The 20,505-nt window shown below is 41.0% G+C and overlaps 1 protein-coding gene across 4 annotated transcripts in view; it reads left to right on the top strand.

Annotated features, from left to right (window-relative positions):
• The window catches only part of srrm1 (serine/arginine repetitive matrix 1), a 55,353-nt gene that overhangs the window by 21,759 nt on the left and 13,089 nt on the right, over positions 1-20,505 (top strand). For 2 of the 4 annotated variants that reach the window (XM_068011334.1, XM_068011336.1), the window contains exons 3-12: positions 710-832; positions 3,591-3,761; positions 4,502-4,614; positions 10,443-10,658; positions 11,375-11,563; positions 11,641-11,769; positions 14,743-15,011; positions 15,538-15,618; positions 17,941-18,027; positions 19,475-19,625. In XM_068011334.1, coding sequence (XP_067867435.1) covers positions 710-832; positions 3,591-3,761; positions 4,502-4,614; positions 10,443-10,658; positions 11,375-11,563; positions 11,641-11,769; positions 14,743-15,011; positions 15,538-15,618; positions 17,941-18,027; positions 19,475-19,625 — 1,529 coding nt within the window. Of the gene's footprint in view, positions 1-709; positions 833-1,447; positions 1,569-3,590; positions 3,762-4,501; positions 4,615-10,442; positions 10,659-11,374; positions 11,564-11,640; positions 11,770-14,742; positions 15,012-15,537; positions 15,619-17,940; positions 18,028-19,474; positions 19,626-20,505 lie in introns of those variants that run through there. The other 2 variants (XM_068011335.1, XM_068011337.1) reach the window with 2 other exon arrangements.

Genomic DNA, 20,505 nt, shown 5'->3' on the forward strand with positions numbered 1-20,505 from the left:
AACTTTTTTTAAGCTCCTCCAAATAATTTATAAAACAATCGATACAGTGCAGTTCACGAGTTTGAGTAATTTCAACCAATAGGCAGAAATATTCAAAATTGGGTGCAACTCAAATGGACACATCCTACCAAGTGCTATATAAAAATTAAATGTAATAAAATCACCAGTGTACTAGCACATACAAGTTGAAGGAAAAAAAACTATTCAGTCAGGTAAGGCACACTGTTTTAGTGCAACTCTGCTTTCCCTGTAAAAGCACTCCTACTTCAATTATTTACTTCCCTTCTACAATGACTGCGAAGGTGATTGAGTGACCACCTGCTAGGCTTCTGTTGCTAAACAAGCTATCAGATGAGCAAGAGCAGCTGGGGAAAGCAACTTTCCCTTTTGAATTTCTCCTCTTGCGATACTGTTTGATACTACTCATAGGTGCTGGGTGGGCTCAGAAATCATGTAATGCTATGTCATTTTGTTGTGATGTGTATTGATGCTTCAATCTGCTAAATTGCAATAATGCCATCGTTATTGGTAGCATGCAGTTTTTTTGAAAAAGATATGTTAATACTGGCTTGTTTCTATGTTGGTTATGAATTCTAGCTGGATGGCAGTCACAACATACCTCAATAGACTTGAGACAAAATCTCTCACTGAGGCTGTTGGAAGTTCCAAGTGTGCTGTTAATTGTAATTTTTTTTCAACTGGGTTTCAGGTGGACATGCACAAAGTGAATCTGGAAGTGATCAAGCCATGGATTACTCAGAGAGTGACAGAAATGCTTGGATTTGAGGATGATGTTGTGATCGAGTTCATCTTCAATCACCTTGAAGAGAAGGTAATAATTGGAAACGCGAAAAAGTATTTAAAAAGTTATTGTGATGTGGTTTTTCACCTGGACTTTTGGTGAAAGTTATGTAAAGTGTAAGGTTTGCTTGTTTTCTACACAGTTAATGTTGACAGTATAAAACGTGGTTTAAAAAGCTGCAAGGATAGCTTTAAATATGACAGGATTCTTTAGGGACCATTTAGCACTTTCAGCTATTTTCACAAGGGTACATTGAGAAATTTTTCCTGACTTCTGAAAAAACTCATTGAAAGTTAATTTAGGTTCTAAAGTGGAATCTACGAATGTAACCAGAAAAATATTTAGGTAGCTTAAATTGAGTTCACTTTCCTGAAATTTTCCTGACTTTAAGGAAACTAATGAATGTTGATTTATGTTTTTGATAATCAGCTGAATGTATTTGCATTTGCAAGGTTGGGTGCTCTTCCTTAAGAGTGCTTAATATACTCTTGTGAAACAGTTGAAAATATTGAATGACCCCCTCAGTTAGCCCTCAGGTAACAAAAAGAAAATCCATCTTGTATGTGTTCTTACTTGTTTTGTTGTATAATAAGCGCCTTTGACAGCATTTTTCTAATGATCGTGTGATTTATGATTTAAAAGGCCTGAACCAAAATGGATGTTATTCCGTCTGAAGTATAGCACCATCACCTTGTTAGGTCACAGCAAAGTGAATTCCAATGTCGCTCTGACCCTCCTCCCTTGATGATGCAGTGTGTGTTTGGAGGTGAGTTGTGTAAAGTGACCAGACGAAAATCCTCATGCCACTCAATGAAGAGCACTCGGACAAACTTTACACTGCTCAGAAGTAAAAAGTGGAAAGCAAAACAGTAGCCAGTCTAGATGAGGAAAAATGTACTACTGCAGATAATTGTTTCTGTAATCTGAAAACTGGATATGGCTTTTTAGAGAAACTTTAGGCTCATTAATGACCAACGTAAAAAAGTAATTTTTTTGAATCCTTAATTAAAAATCAAGAAGTTGGAATATTTCTGGAGGGCCAATTGTTTTCTTAAAAAATACTCAAAACTTCAACTCGCCACTGCAACCCAAGGGATAATGAGACTCCATCTTTCATTTGGGGAAGACTGTATAGACATGATATAGGAGGAAAGTCATGTTTGTGGAACTACAAATGGTACATATTGAATTTGTGCAGCCCTAAGGTTCTATTTTCATGCGACTGAAATGTATCCTTAACATTTAAATGTGTCTGATCTAATTCGTCCAAGTAGAAACGTTCAGGCTTTTTTTATTTTATAAATGAACAACATAACAGCGGCTATACTGCTAGATAGAACTCTGCATGGAAGCAAGGTGTACCTCATGAAGTGGAAAAAAAAGATCCTGTTTGCTCTGCTTAAATTGTACCTCTTAATAACTGATCATGGAGTGGCATTGATGGTGGATGTGGAAAAGTTTGCAGCCCAAACCATGCTGCCCTCCCAGTTGCAGGAGGATGCAAGCAGCTTGCAAGCAAGGAAAAAAAATAGTGTAGCTTTCCGTGTTAGTCTATTAGATTGGTAGATTCAGTGTGAGTGGTATTGCTAGCATGTCTGAGACGCCTCAGGAACTGCCAGAAGATTCAGAGTAGTGGTAAACCCTGCTTACAATGACAAGATCTGAAAATATTCTAAACAACAGCGTGTATGCCTCATATATATTTATTTAGATATTGAATTAAGATGTTTTTGCAAAGATAAAAATAACCTGGCATTAGTGGTGAATATTGCTAAAATATAAAATCTGTGAGCAGGGATAGTCCAACATAGCAGAACTATCCATCTTTGCAGCCCCATATCTACCCAGTAGAAACAGATTTAGATAGATTACTATAAGCATGGTCAATTAATGTAGAAGTGCTACAGTGTGCTAAAAATCATAGCATAGATCTCATGCCTAATTATAAAAGCATTAATAACCATGTGCTAGACCATGATGTTGATCAGTTATAATCAGTGGAAGGATCAGCAAGCATGTAAATGTAATAGTTCATTGAATTAATACATTGTAATGCAGTTTAGGTGCTTGCATGTTATTAGATATTGTAGTTTAATGTAAAATGCAGATCTGGAGAGGTAGCAACAGCTCTGTTTCACTTGGAGCATGAAGGCAAGTTTATTTAAGCAGAAGTTTAATATAAACTGTTCATTTTTCTTTTATGTGGCTGTTTACTCATTATTGCTTGTTCGTCTCTTACAATTTAGATAAATGATATAACATTATACTCAAGGTGATTGAGTTGCAGTAGGGAGTCGGAAGCAACCCAAGGGAACATCTTTCTCTACAGGGGACTTGGAACTTTGGGTTCAGGAGTCGACCAGAAGAAATTGAAGACCTCAGGACTCTGTACTTGCTTTATGGTGTTCTGACACGTTTGTGTGTTTTTTTTACTGGACCTCGTTGCTCTGGCAACCTATGTGCAGTACCCATTCACTAAAACTACGGAAGGCCCATTGGCTATTGTCAGGAAATAGTGAGAGGCAGTCTGGCCTCGTAAATGGGATTTAAGTGTAGTGCTCATATTGAAATCTTAAGACAAAGCTGACATTCAGCCAATTTATATAGGCTGATAGATCAGGGAAATGGTACACAACATAGAAAAAATTAATGTAATTTGCTATTATCTAAAGTATTGCAACTGTCAATTTTGCCTTTTAGAATACTGAGGTAGATTGAAAGTAATGGAGAGAACTGTTCTTGGATTTTGCCAAATAACCTTCCTGCCTTCATCTTGTGTCTGTTGCAGAACCCAGACGCAAAGCTGATGCAGATTAACTTGACGGGGTTTTTGAATGGAAAGAATGCAAGAATGTTCATGGGGGAGTTGTGGCCATTGCTGTTGAGTGCACAAGAAAACATCGCAGGAATCCCCTCTGCCTTTCTAGAACAGAAGAAAGAAGAAATCAAGCAGAGACAGGTAATCTATTGTTAGATCTCTGAAGTTGCTAGAATTGGCAGTCTGGTTGAGACTAAATGAATTGAAGAGCCTTTATTCTGGACTGTCTTGCAAATTACTTATGTGACAGGAATTTTGTAATTTGCAGATATGGATAAAAGCAGTTCTGTTTTGCTTTCTTGACCAATTGCTTGCAACTGCACTGTACTTGTTTGATCTGGGAATCGTTTATGATGGGGACTGGTTAGGCCAGGCCAACTTCAAAAGTTGGAAGGAGAACAGGCTACTTATGTGAAAGTCATGTGAATTTCTCACTGTTTTCTTTTGCCTCTTGCTCAATTTATGTTTGTGTACCCTTTTGGATATAGGGAGGTTGATGGTTGAATCATCCAACTTCTGTGCCAAGTTGGCAATTGACTCTGGGTCCAATTTGGTCATAAGTTATGCCAACTTTAATTGGCTTGTGGTACTTGGTTCATAAATAGCTCTGGGGGCAAACAAGTGAAGGATTTGATTGCATTGAGGTAGAAGATTGATATCAGGCCACGCTTTCAGGTGCAATGCAAAGCGTTAATGCTAGACTTTGTTTTATACATAGTGAGAGAAAATGCCCAGAATAATTTCAGTTTTGCTCTGTTTTAAGCATTCCTTAATTAAAAATTGATTTTCTCCCTTAATTTTGTGAATTTGGGATATAGCTGAGAAGACATGGTGATTGTCAACAGTGCAGCAATATATTGTTTATGAATTCCTTGTTGCAGATTGAGCAGGAAAAACTGGCTACCATGAAGAAACAAGATGAAGAGAAGGAAAAAAAGGATAAGGAAGACAAAGAAAACAGAGAAAAGAGGGACCGATCTAGAAGTCCAAAGAGGTGATTAAGAATGAAGTTTACATTCAAGTTATGGTTGAGTTCAGTGGCTGGGTAGTGTATACAGGCTAGTCGTCTTAATTCAGTCTACAAATTAAGATTATATGGTAACTCCGCCTTTTAGCACAAAGTTCCTACTCTGCTTTGCTATTTAAGTTCATGTTTTGCCAGTGGCATGATGCACAGGCATATGTACATATATCATGTATGCCATGCTAAATAGATGCACTTAGTTGGATAAGATGATCTCTTCTCCATATCTCCTTTTTTACCAGGCAAAAGAAGATTGATATTGTTTGCTATAACGCAAGGCATTTTGCAAATATTGGTGAATTTAAGTGCTAGAAATGCTATGCATATCAAGAATATTCCAAATTTAGCATGTGAAATAAATGTTCTAGCTAGCACCTGCTATTTATTTTGTATATTCAGGATGTTTTTTTTGGGCTGAAAAAGATTTTAGCTTTTCTCAGGAAATAGTTTAACCTTTTATAAAATTAAAATAGTTCCAATAGTCTTTTATTTCTTAAGTGTACCTCATATTTCCTTTTGTCTAATGCTAATATCACTTTTGCTATTTAACCATCTCTGGTTTTACACTTCAGCACTTTGAAGGTCATTCTATTTCTTCATCTGTGTATATTTTTCCTTTCTCCCCATCTCTCTCATTTCTTTTTAAATGCAGCTCATCAATAACAGCATCTAGTTTTGACGCATCCAAACCTGAGCTGCCAATTTCTGTTCCTTCCACCGATGCTGCCTGAAGTGCTGAGTGTTTAGAGCATGCTGTGCTCTTCAGGTTTTCAGCATCTAGTATTTTTTGTTAATTCATTTGTGGGACATGGGTGTCGCTGGCTAGGCCAGCATTTATTACTCATCCCTAATTGCTGTTGAGAAGGTGGTGGTGAGCTACCTTCTTGAACCGCTGCAGTCTTTGGGGTGTAGGTACAACAACAGTGTTGGGAAGAGAGTTCCAGGATGTTGACTGGTGACAGTGAAGGACTGGCGATGTAGTTCCAAGTCAGGATAGTGCATGGCTTGGAGGGGAACTTGCAGGTGGTGTTCCCATGCATCTGCTGTCCTTGTCCTTCTAGGTGGTAGAGGTCACAGGTTTTGAAGGTGCTACGGAGCCTTGGTGAGTTGCTGCAGTGCATCTTCTAGGTGGTACACAATGCTGCCACTGTGCGTCGGTGGTGAAAGGAGTTAATGTTGAAGGTGATGAATGGAGTGCCAGTCAAGTGTGGGTGGCTTTGTCCTGGATGGTGTTGAGCTTGAGCGTTGGAGCTGCACTCATTCAGGCAAGTGGATAGTATTCCATCACACTCCTGATTTGTGTCTTTTAAGTGGTGGGCAAGCATTGCGGAGACGGATGAGTTATTCGTTGCAGAATTCCGAGCATCTGACCTGCTCTTGTAGCCACAGCATTCATGTGGCTAGTCCAGTTCACTCTCTGGTCAGTGGTAACCCCCAGGGATTAGTGAGGGATTCAGTGATGGTAATGCCATTGAACATCAAGGGGGAGATAGTTAGATTCTCGTTTGAGATTGTCATTGACTGCCACTTGTGTGGCACGAATGTTACTTGCCACTTATGAACTCAAGCCTGGATGTTGTCCAGGTCTTGCTGTATCTGGACACTGGCTGCTTCAGTATCTGAGGTTTCATGAATGGTGTTGGACATTGCGCAATCATCAGCGAACATCCCCACTTCTTACCTGATGGAGGGAAGGTCATGAAGCAGCCGAAGATGGTTGGGCCTAGGACACTACCCTTTGGAACTCCTGCAGTGATGTCCTGGGACTGAGATGATTGACCTCCAGCCACAACCATCTTCCTTTGTGCTAGGTTTGACTCCAACCAGTGTAGAGTTTTCCTCCTGATTCCCATTGACTCCAGTTTTGCTAGAGCTGCTTGATGCCATACTCTGTCAAATGCTGTCTTGATGTCAAGGGCAGTCACTCTTGCCTCAACTCAGGCGTTCGCTCTTTTGTCCATGTTTGGGCCAAGGCTGTAATAAGGTCAGGAGCTCTGGGCCAGACGGTACCCAAACTGAGCGTCAGTGAGCAGGTTATTCCTGAGCAAGTGCCGCATGATGGCACTGTCGACAACTCCTTCCATCACTTTGCTGATCACGAGTAGGCTGAAAGGACGGTAGTTGGCCTGGTTAGATTTGTCCTGCTTCATGTGCACAGGACATACCTGGGCAATTTTCCACATTGCCGGGTAGATGCCAATATTGTAGTTGTAATGGAACAGCTTGGCTAGGAGAGTGGCTAGTTCTGGAGCACAAGTCTTCAGTACATTTGCCGGAATATTGTCAGGGCCCATAGCCTTTGCAGTATCAGTGCCTTCAGCCATTTCTTTATATCACATGGAGTGAATTGGATTGGCTGAAGACTTGACATCTGTGATGCTGGGGGCACCAGGAGGCCCAGATGGATTATCCACTCGGCACTTCTGGTGAAGATGGATACAAATGCTTCAGCCTTGTCTTTTGCACTGATGTGCTGGGATCCCCCATCGTTGAGGATGAGGATATTTGTGGAGCCTCCTGTCTGTCGTCTAATTGTCCACCATTCATGACTGGATGTGGCAAGATTGCAGAGATTGGATCTGATCCATTGGTTGTGGGATCACGTAGCCCTGTCTATTGCATACTACTTCCGCTGTTTGGCATACAGGTAGTCCTGTGTTGTAGCTTCACCAGGCTGACCCCTCATTTTTAGGTATGCCCGTTGCTGCTCCTGGCGTGCCCTCATGCACTCTTCATTGAACCAGGGTTGGTCCCCCAGCTTGATGGTAATGGTAGAGTCGGGGATATGCCAGACCATGTGGTGACAGATTGTGGCTGTATACGATTCTGCTGCTGATGGCCCACAGAGCCTCATGGATGCCCAGTTTTGAGTTGCTGGATCTGTTCAAAAGCTATCCCATTTAGCATGGTGGTAGTGCCACACAGCACCATGGTGATGGGAATCATCCTTAGTGTGAAGACAGGACTTCGTCTCGACAAGGACTTGCGGTGGTCACTCCTACCAGTGCTGGCCTTGACTGCATCTGCAACAGGTAGATTGGTGAGGACGAGGTCAAGTATGTTGTTCCCTCACCACCTGCTGCAGACTCAGTCTAGCAGCTATGTCCTTTAGGACTTTGCCAGCTCGGTCAGTAGTGGTGCTCCCAAGCCAGTCTTGGTGATGGACATTCAAGTCCCCCACCCAGAGTACATTCTGTGCCCTTGCTACCCTCACTGCTTCTTCCAATTGTTCAACATGGAGAAGCACTGATTCATCAGTGGGTGGGGGTGGTAGGTGGTAATCAGGAGGTTTCCTTGCCCATGTTTGACCTGATGCCATGAGATTTATGGGGCCTGGAGTCAATGTTGAGGACTCCCAGGGTAACTCCCTCCTCACTGTATACCACTGTGCCGCCATTTGGTGGGACGAGACATTCCCAGGGATGGTGGTGTCTGGGACATTGTCTGCATGCTATGATTCCTCCAACACTCCCAATTTTGGCACAAGGTCCCAGATGTTCGTAAGGAGGACTTGGCGAGTCGACAGAGCTGGGATTGCCGTTTCCAGTGCCGAGGTCGATGCCGGGTGGTCCGTCCAGTTTCATTCCTTTTCTTAGACCGTTGTGTCTTCATACAACTGAGTGACTTGCTAGCCATTTCAGAGGGCATTTAACAGACATTTAGCCACATTGCTATGTGTTTGGAGTCACATGTAGGCCAGATCAGGTAAGGATGGCAGATTTCCTTCCCTCAAGGACATTAATGAACCAGATGGGTTTTTACAACAATCGACAGTGGTTTCATGGTCGCCATTAGACTAGCTTTTAATTCCAGGTTTAGTAATTGAATTCAAATTTCACCACCTGCCATGGTGGGATTTGGACCCATGTCCCCAGAACATTAGTCTGGGCCTCTGGATTACTAGTCAGTGACATTGCCAAGACACCACCACCTCCCTTTTATATGGTAAATGTTTAGTTCATTTCTCTGCATGTGCTGTGGATAAAGGGGAACCGGTGGATCTACTGTACTTGGATTTCCAGAAGGCATTTGATAAGGTGCCACATCAAAGGTTATTGTGAAAAATAAAAGCTCATGGTGTAGGGGGTAACATTTTGCATGGGTAAAAGATTGGCTAGCTAGCAGTAAACAGTAGGCATAAATGCGTCATTTTCTGGTTGGCAAGATGTAACGAGTGGTGTACCACAGGGCTCAGTGCTGAAGCCTCAACTTTTTACAATTTATATAAATGACTTGGATGAAGGGACCAAAGGTATGGTTGCTAGCGTTGCTGATGACACAAAGGTAGGAAAGTAAGTTGTGAAGAGGGCATAAGGAGGCTACAAAATGATATAGATAGGTTAAGTGATTGGGCAAAGATCTGGCAAATGGAGTATAATGAGGGAAAATGTGAAATTGTCCATTTTGGCAGGAAGAATAAAAAAGAAGCATATTATCTAAATAGATTATAGAGTTCTGAGATGCAGAGGGATCTGGTTGTCCTAGTGCATGAATCGCAAAAGGTTAGTATGCAGTTACAGCAAGTGATTAGGAAAGTTAATAGAATGTTATCATTTATTGCAAGGGGAATTGAATACAAAAGTCGTGAGGTTATGCTTCAGTTATACAGGGCATTGGTGAGACTACATCTGGAGTACTGTGTACAGTATTGTCTTTAAGGAAGAATGTAAACTCGTTGGAAGCAGTTCAGAGAAGGTTTACTAGACTAATAACTGGAATGGGCAGGTTGTCTTATGAGGAAAGGTTGGACAAGCTAGGCTTGTATCTGCTGGAATGTAGAAGAGTAAGAGGTGACTTGATTGAAACCTAAGATTCTGAGGTGTCTTGACAGGGTGGATGTGGAAAGGATATTTCCTCTTGTGGGAGAATCTCAAACTAGGGGTCATTATTTAAAAATAAGGGGTCACCCATTTAAGACAGATGAAGAGAAATATTTTCCCTGAGGGGCGTGAGTCTTTGGAACTCTCTCTTCCTTTAAAGGCGGTGGAAGCAGAGTCTTGAAATATTTTTAAGGCAGAGGTAGATAGATTCTTGATAAGCAAGGGGGTGAAAGATTATTGGGGGTCGGCGGGAATGTGGAGTTGAGGTTACATTCAGATGGGCTGTGATCTTGAATGGTAGAGCAGGCTCGAGGGGCCGAGTGGTCTACTTCTCCTAATTCATATATTCGTATGTATGTTCATACGTTCATGCAGAATGCTGCACAGCACTTAAACCCACCCATTATTTGAGAGGCTGATCTTATGCCACTAACCCTATGCTCTTCATATCTGCTCAACGTTCTAGTGTTTGGTCTCTGCTTGAAGCTCCTTTGTGAAAGCTATATTTAAAAAAAAAATGCAGTTCTGGAGAGCATGTTGCATTTTGTATTAATAGCACCATAAATGCTGAGGGATTTGGTATGTGTTTTCTGATTTGTATGCTGCCTTTTATAAAAAAAAAAGTCATGAAACAATTGCATAGTCCAAGGTATTTGGTGAATTTTAAGTCAAAATTGAAAATCTTTTTCCGTTTGCTTTTATGTGCATTTCTGATCCATAAAATCAGCAGAATCCAAGCCACGTAACAGTAATTTCCAATGAGAGAAGCTAAATGGTCTGTAGCATCATCTTATTGGTTCTCTCGACAATTTCAGTATTCGAGTTTTTTGAAGAAAAGCAGCAATCACTACTATTCATGAGTGTTTCCCATTGCTGGAAACATTTTAACAACATTTATGGTCTGATTAAGCAAAGCATTGCTGGCCTTTTTAACATTTTCACAACATCCAAATTCAAAAAGAAAATGAACTCTTGCAGGCGTAAATCAAGATCTCCATCACCTAGGAGGCGGTCCCCTGCAAGAAAGGAGCGAAAGCGTTCTCTCTCGAAGTCTCCTCGCCATAGGACCAGAAGCCGGAGCAGAAGTGCTTCTCCAGTGTCTACAGTTAAGAAACCAGAGCAGATGTCACCTGAGCCAGATCTATCCCTTAAAGAAAGGAAAGAGTCTCCTGCTCCAGAGGCAACGTCAACAAGGTTAACTAGTTTTTATTTAAGCTTCCCTAACTTCAGTAGAGAGCATGGAATATCTTGCCTACATTGATATTTTGTAAAAGTTAAACATTCAAATTAATTAGTCAGTAAAATTTAAGAAGTAACCTGGAAATAAATTGGGGAATAAGCCTCAGTAATTTCTGATGAGTTTAATAAAAAATCGACTACAGTTGGGTGTTAATGAAAATGCATTTGATATTTGCACTTTTGTTTATTTTCAAGGGCAAACATAGTTGTTGTGAACCAAGGTTATGTTTGGAGAGAAAACAGATTTGTGGGATGCCTTTTTAAAAGTTGTCATGAAAAATATTGTCATCCTAAGTATTTGGTGAATTTTAAGTCATTGAAAATCTTTCTCCAATGGATGTTGTGTATTTCTAACCTAGAACATCAGAATACAAGGACTGAACAAAACTGTTTCAAGTGAGGTGGAGCCATAAATAGATCTCATTTGTTAGGTTTAATTGACTAAATTGTTTGAGTCACACTCTTGTATAATAGAATAATGCTTATAAAATTTTTGATCATTGGACTCTACTTTTGGGAAAAGTAGGAAGAAGAATTCATGAGGGTAAACTTATGACTTAAACATAGTGAGAATTGTTATAAACGTTCTGGCATACACATCGTGACTACATCCAGATAAGTCCCTAAATTGAGTGAAGAATTCAATATACTAATTTTCTGCTGTTCTGTAGTGATATTCTGAAGGAAGTCAAACCTGTGCCACCAGAGGTGAAGGAAATGTTATCAGCACAACTTACAAAAAAGGAGAAGGAAAGAAAAGAAAGGAATCGGCATCGATCACGTACACGGTCAAAATCGAAGTCTAGATCCCGCTCGCGCTCTCATTCACGGCCGAGGAGGCGTCCTAGATCCCGGTCAAGGTAAATTTATTTTGCTTTTTTCCCTTCATTCATTAACGTTCTGATTTCTGTGACTAGTCACAATTGCTCAATTGCAGGTCCTATTCACCACGAAGACGACCCAGTCCAAGACGGAGGTCTCCACCTCGAAGGAGGAGCCCGCCAAGGCGTCTGCCACCGCCTCCACCTCCATCCAGGCACAGAAGGAGTAGATCACCTATTAGAAGGTATACTTTTTAATTTCAAATCTTAACTGTTCTTAAAGTTGATATTTATTCCTAGTTTACAGAAGATAACTAATAAATATTTACTTGCAGATCAGCTCCATGTATTTTTTTTAAAGTTAACACCTTTTAATGATTTTGGAAAATATTTTAACAAATGAATATTTGGAAAACTCAGATCAACACTTCATTAGACTAATGGCGCTAAATGTGTTAGCTATCCAACCGAGCAGTTTACAGAAATGATAAAAGTTACCACCAGTCTCCATTTCTTAGTTTTCTAGTACCTTAGCAACCTATATCAAAAATGTCTAGGTCTTACTGTAAAAGTCCTACGTTGAAATTCTGAATACAGTCTATCTACTCTTTGGCGCTTACAACAAATTTCAAGTTCTGTAAATCAGTTTTATCTTTGGCCAATATAGCTATTCTCCCTTTCTCCACTTAAATAATTTCCAAAAGACTGATCAGAATTTTAGAAAAGGCATCCTGATTTGAAACTTCAAAGTAGAATTGATTGGCATGATTTGCCTGCAAAATATTGTATTTCTATGACATTGCTTTCCGGTAGAAATTCAATAATTGAAAGATCAGTGATCTGAAAGTGCTGCATTTCACTCACCCACTAGCTCTGGCAGGAGAGTGACAGAAAGGTCTTGAATAAAGTCAGAACTCCCAGTAAGACCTTTTATGGGCTGGAACTGGGAGCAGCCCCTCTTTCTGCCCCTCATATAACTAAATCATGGCTGGTGATCTACCCCAATGCCATTTTCCTGCACTATCCCCACATCCCTTGATCTCTTTAATATCTAGAAATCTATTGATCTCTGTCTTGAACATATTCAATAACTGACCCTCCACGCCCTCTGGGGTAGGAAATTCCAAAGATTCACCACCCTCTGAGTGAAGAAATTCCTCCTCATCTCAATCTTAAATGGCCTACCTCTTATTCTGAAACTGTCCCCTCTGGTTCTAGACGATCCTCCCCCCGCCCTCCTCACCGCCTGCCAAATCCAGGGGAAACACTCTTCCTACATTAACTTTGTTGAGCCCTGTAAGAATTTTATATGCTTCAATTAGTTCATCTCTCATTCTTCTAAACTCTAGAATATATAGGCCCAGTCTCCTCAATCTCTGGTCATAGGACAATCCTGCCATCCCAGGAATCAGTCTGGTGACCTTCGTTGCACTCCATCTATTTGTGGGCGGCACAGTGGTGCAGTGGTTAGCACTGCAGCCCCACAGCTCCAGCGACCCGGGTTCAATTCTGTGTACTGCCTGTGCGGAGTTTGCAAGTTCTCCCTGTGAACGCGTGGGTTTCCTCCCACAGCCAAAGACTTGCAGGTTGATAGGTAAATTGACCATTATAAATTGCCCCTAGTATAGGTAGGTGGTAGGGGAATTGAGGGAAGGTGGGGATATGGTAGGAATATGGGATTAATGTAGGATTAGTATAAATGGGTGGTTGATGGTCGGCACAGACTCGGTGGGCCGAAGGGCCTGTTCCAGTGCTGTATCTGTAAATAAATTTAAAATTTAAAAAAAAAATATGGCAAGTGTATCCTTCCTTAGAATTGGCATTTATAGCCACTCCAGGCGCTGCTCCACAAACCACTGACCACTTCTAGGCGCTTACCCATTGTCTCTTAGTACGAGGAGGGCAAAGAAAAGATGAGATCAAAACTGTAAAATACTCCAGGTGCGTCCTCACCAAGGCTGTATACAATTGCAGCAAGACCTCTTTACTCCTGTACTCAATTCCTCTTGCAGTAAAGGCCAACATACCATTTCCCTACCATTTGTCTTCCAAATGCTGCACCTGCATGTTGGCTTTCAGTGGCTTATGAACAAGCGCACCAAGGTCCCTTTGGACAATCAACACTTGACGATCTCTCACCATTTAAGAAATACTCTGCATTTCTGTTTTTCTGACCAAAGTGGATAATTTCACATTTTTTCACATTCCATCTTGCCCACTCACGTAGTCTGTCTAAATCCCATTGAAGCTTCTTTGCATCCTCCTCACAACTCTCATTCCCACCTGGTTTTGCGTCATCAGCAAATTTGGAAATATTACATTTGCTCCCCAAATCCAAATAATCGACATAGATTGTGGAGAGCTGGGGCCCAAGCACTGATCCTTGTGGTACCCCACTAATCACAGCCTGCCAACCTGAGAATGATCCGTTCATTCCTACTATCTTGTTTTTTGTCTGTTAACCAATTCTCAATCCATGCCAGTATATTACCCCCAATCCCAAGTGCTCTAATTTTACTAACCTGTGTGGGACCTTATCGAAAGCCTTTTGAAAATCAAAATAAACCACATCCACCGGTTTCCCCCTTATCTATTCTGGTTACATCTTCACAAAAAAAAACTCAACAGGTTTCCCTCCCAACTGCCTCAAACAAGGCCGGTGGTGTTGAAGAAGCTGTCACTGGGGGTGCAGTCGCTTCAGGCTTGGAGTTCCTTTATTTTCAGCTTGGCCAAAGAGGGGACTCCCTTGGGATGGGCTCAAGCCTGTGAAGTGCCCTGGATGTATTCCTATTGGGGGGGAAAATTGGCATAAAGGTAGATCAGCTCTGATCTGTTTGAATGGTGAAACAGGCTTGATGGGCCAAATGGCCTACTCTTGCTCCTATTTCCTATGATCCTATGACCTTTCAAGAAAGAAGAATGTTGGTGAATTTTGTCGTCTTAAAAAGGCCTTTGAACCTCGTGCCGAAGTAGGTCACTTTCAGATGATCTCAACATCCATTTGTTTTAGTTGATATCTATTAATTTTAATGGATGACATTGCCTGAAAATATAATGAAAAAATACTTGTGCAAATTTGTTATTGATCATTTTGTATTTCTGTCCAGACATGGGAATTAACTTAATACCTTGCTGTTTTCAGTAATGGGGGTGGAGATGAGGAGCAGTAAAACATTTTGCGTCTAGTTTTACAGTATGTTTCACCTTCATTCCCTCAGGCGCCGATCTCCCTCCATTTCTTCCTCGGGCAGTAGTTCCTCTTCCTCTTCCAGATCGAGGTCGCCGCCAAAGAAGACAAAACATATATCAATCAGTCCACCCCGAAAACCACGTCGATCTTCCCCATCCCCTGCTACTCCACCAAGGAGACGACATCGGTCACCAATGTCTGCAACAAGTCCAGTTCATAAGGGACCACGGTTGTCATCTCCTCCCCATATGAATCGTTCAAGGAAAGGTTATACTTCTGTTTCTCCTGCTCGGCCTGGTAAGTTTTGTACAAGTAATCATGCAGACTTAATTGGCATTCAGGTGATTTAAGAAATTGGAACACTTTCCCTATATTTCTGCAGGCTAAATTTTAAAAAAATCAGTTTCTCTGTCAAATGGACCAATGATTAATCAGAATTGAAAGGCCAGTTCTTTTTTTACAGTGTACAACTTGAAATCCCTGAAAATGCAGTCTTGTATCTGTCAAATGATTTTATTTTACATAATACCTTCACTCTGTTACTAGTACACCCTAGTAGAAAGGTTTGTCCATATTGTCAGTAAAGATTTAAGTAGCACGGTGTACGTATTTTCCATTGATATGTCCCTCTTCACACGGAAACCTGATGCAGCCCCATAGGATGTATTCGTCCCATACAGTGAATCACCCCAAGCAAAGTTTAGGGGAGACCTGGGAGCAGACTGTCAGTCTATGTATGTCCAGGATATGAAGTGAAAAATAAATGGGGAAATGGATGCTCAGATTAATCTACATACTATTTAGACTATTTATTTTGTTACAGCACCAAAACGGAAAGGGAGTGTGAAGCATGAATCTGTTTCTCCCCCTCCTAAACCGAGAAGATCAGAACCATCAGATTCGGGTTAGTGTTGCCACATTTTGTTTGTGTTTGAGGAGAAATCAAGCTGCCGTCAGGTGGCTTATGTCAAGAAGTACTTTACAAAAATGCATTTCAGAGAGCTTTATCAAATATGAGTAATATGATCTGAAGTTCCCTCTCAATTGCAATTGTAGATCTGATCCCAATGCCAACCACACTCTAACTCATTTGCTGTTGGGGAGTGTAGAAAAGTTTATTGGTTTGTTACTCAAAATACCATATTCCTATGATTTCTGTTCTATTCCTGGTCACTTAGATTGGACCAGATGGTTTGTAACCTTAGTGCCCTACTTCACCCTGAGCTGGATTTCTGGCCCTATATTTTCTCCATTACATTCGATAAACTTCAGTTCATCCAAAAACCGCCAGCATTTTGTCCTGCTCACCGATTAATTTTATTATCTTATCGTGCCTCTAATTTAAAATTCTCATTTAAATCACTTCATTCCTTACCCCTCCCAAACTGTAACCTCCTCAAGCCCCACAACCCTCACCGACCCCTGTTCTTCTTTCTAGCCTTCTCCTGCCCATGCACCCACCTTGTTCACCATTGACCACCATGCCTTCAGCCATCTAGGCCTTGCATTCTAGAATTTCTTTCCTAAACCCTCCACTCCTTCCTCTAATCCTTTTTAAGATCCTCCTTAAAACTTACTACTTTGACCAAGCTGTTGGTCACCCTTCCCAATAGTTTATTTGGCTTGGTATCCATTTTAACATTGTGTCTTGTGATGCTTTCCTAGGCTAAAAGTTTTTTTTAATAATTCATGCTCTATGTAGGTGGTGCCGGCATAGTTGCTTTTATTGCCCTTCAAGAAGGTGCTAATGGGCTGTCTTGAACTGCTGTCCATGTACTTAAGTTGCTCTCAGTGCTGTTAGGAAGGGAGTTCCAGGGCCTTAGCCTTGCAACAGTGAAGGATTGGTGATCTCTGTTCAAGTCAGGATAATGTCTGACTTGGAGGGGAAGTTGGTAGTCCCTTACACCTACTGCCCTTGTCTTCTAGTTGGTGGAGATTGCAGATTTGGGAGATGCTGCCAAAGAAGCCATGATGAGTTGGTGCAGTGCATTCTGCACACTGCAGCTAGAGTATGTTGATGGTGAAGGAAGTGAATGTTACAGGGTACTGATCAAGTTGTCTGCATTGTCTTAGATAGTGTTGAGCTTCGTTTGTGTTGTAAGAGCTGCACCCATCCAGGCAAATGGAAAGTGTTCCACATTCCTGATGTGCCTTTTAGATGTTAAAGCTTTGGGGAGTCGGGAGTTGAGCCATTCAGCACTGAATATCCAATCTCTGACCTGCTCTAGAAGCCATGGCATTATATGGCTTGTCAAATTTGATTTCTGGTCAGTGATGGCCACGGGAGATTAATGTTGGGGATGTTGGTGATTGTACTGCTGTTAAATGTCATGGAGGTGGTTAGACTGTCTTGTGTTGGAGATGGTCATTGCCTGACACTTGTGTGGCATGATTGTTACTTGTCACTTATCAGCGAAACCTGCTGCATTTGTGCATGGACTGCTTCCTTATCTGAGGAATTGTGAATGGACCTGAACACTGCAATCATCAGTAAAGAGTTCCACTTCTGACCTTATGATAGACAGAAGGCCATTGATGAAGCAGCTGCTGGTGTTTTGGCTAGAAGATGCTGGCTAGAGCCTCCACTGACTGCAACCATTTTCCTTTGTGCCAGATATGACTCCAAGCACGAGAATATTAACCCCTTGATCCCCATTGACTTCAGTTTTACTATGGTGCTACTCTCTGTTAAATGTTGCCTTGATGTAATGGCAGTCACTGTGTCCTCACCTCTGGAATTCAGCATCATGGACTGTAGTGAGGTCTGGAACTGGGTGATTTTGGCAGAACCCAAACTGCATCTGGGAGCAGGTTATTGATGAGGAAATGCAGTTTGATAGCACCGTTGACTCCTGTCATTTTGATGACTGGGAGTAAGCTGGTGGAGTGTAATTGACCTGATTGGATTATCCTGCTTTTCGTAGACAGGACATAACCTGCATGATTTTTCCATGTTACGAAGATCCAGTGGTGTAGCTGTACTGTAACAGCTAAGGGAGCACAGGCTTCATGGTCACATTTACTGGTACCAGCTTTTTATTTCCAGATTTGTTTTTGTTACTTATTGAAATGCAGTGAAGTGGTCCTTTGGACTGAAGAGCACCTAATATTTTAATGACAGCCTAGTTTGCCAAGTTGTAGCATGTGCTGCCAGTTTGAAAGAATATAATTCAACTCATAGTTAAGGGGATTAAAAAACTGTTCTGAGAATTTTTTATTGTTGCAGAAGATGATAAAGGAGGAAAAGTTGCAGGAGTGGAATCAGTACAGCAGCGACGCCAGTATCGCAAACAGAACCAGCAGACCTCTTCAGGTGGGACTCTTGACAGATGTTTTACATCACTTCATATTTATGTTTTTAGGGATGACAGCTGACCTACTGGCATTAAATGTTTGAATATTTAATTGCATTTATATGGCTACTGATATACTTTTGTACTGGAAAAATAACCAATTCACTACAATACAGTAGTGAAGATTTAGGATTTGCACTTGTTGCACTGTTTTTAATCATCCAGAATTATTGTGGAATTCAGCTCTACAAAAATATTTGCAGGATTCATATTTGGATTCATTCAAAATGTCCACTGAACTGAGATTTGGATATCTAATTTCCATTGGCCACTCATGGTTTCACCCATTATGGGAGATGATAAAGTTCCACTGCAGTTCTGTTTTTGAATAAGATATGCATTGGTATTCCAAAGTATTATGCAGAGCTAATTTACTGTCACCATAGGAAACAAACTGGAGTAGTAATAGTAACTGGAGTATTCAACTTTGATCAGCCACTCGGCCCCCGCTCCCATCCCCCCCATCACCCAGCCGCTTGTTCCAGGCTGCAACACCTCCCTCCTCTCGGCCACTCACTCCCATTACGCCCCATGACCCCTCGCGGCCTGCCTTGCTGCTTCGGGCGGCATGGCGGGGAATGATTGGCCAAGTGGAGGGGGGAGCAAGTAGCTAGTGGCTGAGGGAAGGCAGCAGGGTGAAGCAACGATGGGAGCAGGGTACTGTTCGGGTGAATGGAGATGGCTGTTGAGGGGTGAGGATGTCATTACGTGGTGATGTCATGCGCGCATTCATACTGGCAAGCTGGCAAATGTTTGCACGCACTGGTGATGTCCGTGATCGCTCTGCGTGTGCTCTGCATTGTCAGGAGTTACTTCGAAGAATAAATTGCTATGTAAAGTTTTATGCTGTGAAAATAAGATAAATCCTCCTGTTATTTGATACCTTTCCATATGTATAATTTAAAAATGTGCTGCTCCCATTTTGGCTTATCAGTACTAAATCTAGCCTGTTTCCAATGAAAGATGTACATATGGAAAAGTGAGAGAGACTATAATACTAGGTGAAGTGTTGGTTATTATTGGTGAAAGTAATTTGAAATGATGAATTTGTGTTGTGCAAGTGTATAAGCATAATGCATTGCACAAATTTCTTTTGAGTGCAGAGAGATAGAAATAGGCCTAGTCAACAGCATTGTTCCACTAGAAGGGGAAGCCACAAACCTGCTTTAATTTAACTGAAAATAGTATTGCAGCTATCTGTACTAGTTAAACTGAGTCTGAAAGCATCAGCAGGCTGAGATAATCTGATATTTGCTAACCTTTAATATTGACAGAGATATTTCACTCTTTTTGCTCTATTTTTATTTGAGGACAAACAATGCCAATAATTCAATTTTTGTGTGCTTTTCACCTATTAGGGTTTGTGTTATGTAGTACTAATTAATTAGTTAAATGTCCTTTATGCAGAGTCTGGATCTTCGTCCTCATCTGAAGATGAAGCACCAAAACGGTCAAGTGCAAAGAATGGTGAAGTTCGAAGAAGGCGCCAGCGCTCTTTGTCACGGAGTATATCCCCACCCCCTGCAATGCGAAAGCGGCACAAGGACTTTTCACCGAGGTAAAATGCAAACAACTTTCTGATGTTGGAATGATTTTATGTTACATTATTTTGGAGTTCATTGTGAAAAATGTATATTTTTTTGGAGACTGAAATCTGCATTTTAAAATGTCCTGTATCACCATACTTTTTTGCATTAAGATATTTGGTTTGTAATTGGCTTGGAGTGATGACTGCTCTTGAAATATATCAAATTTTGTAATTTTGCTGTGGCTCCCTTCTCAATGGCTTAAATACATTCCCATTTACTAAAATCTGATTTTTGCATGTTGAAAGTGACTCAAGTTTGATCTGAATATCGGCTTCCTCTGCTGTAGCTGCAAGACTCAATTTCTTTTTTTCAAACAAAGGTAAAAGTCCAGTGTAGGGGATAGGGGAAGTGCTTTTGTGCAATGCAGGATGAATAACAGTGCCTTATCTATACTCATTTTTGGTCCTCATTGTATACAAGTCAGTCAATCTGCAAATTGAGAAATCTAAATCTTGCCAAGATGACTATTTTAAAAGTCTGGTGCCATAATATTTATAAGATTTTTTGGGATTTGGGTTGGAGGACAGATACAAGGATCATATTGATTAAATATTAAAATAACTTGCAGGTGAACATGAATTAAACAACTCAAATTTATATTTCTTGCCATATTTGCAGGTATTTCACTTGTTTTATAGTGTTGATCACATAATGAGAAACCATATTCAAGACTAACTTAAAGGGAATCTATAGTATTGGAGGAAGACAATGCTGTTAGTTTTTAAGTGTTCCCCATCCCAACCAAAAAAAAACTTGTTTTCCCTCCTACTTGCAATATTTCAAATTTGGAATTTTAACTAACAAGTTACAATGAGGTGTACCGTGGTGGGCTTCCTACTTGAAAGAGTT

This window comes from Heterodontus francisci, chromosome 31, assembly GCF_036365525.1.
Source record: "Heterodontus francisci isolate sHetFra1 chromosome 31, sHetFra1.hap1, whole genome shotgun sequence".
Taxonomy (NCBI): Eukaryota; Metazoa; Chordata; class Chondrichthyes; order Heterodontiformes; family Heterodontidae; genus Heterodontus; species Heterodontus francisci.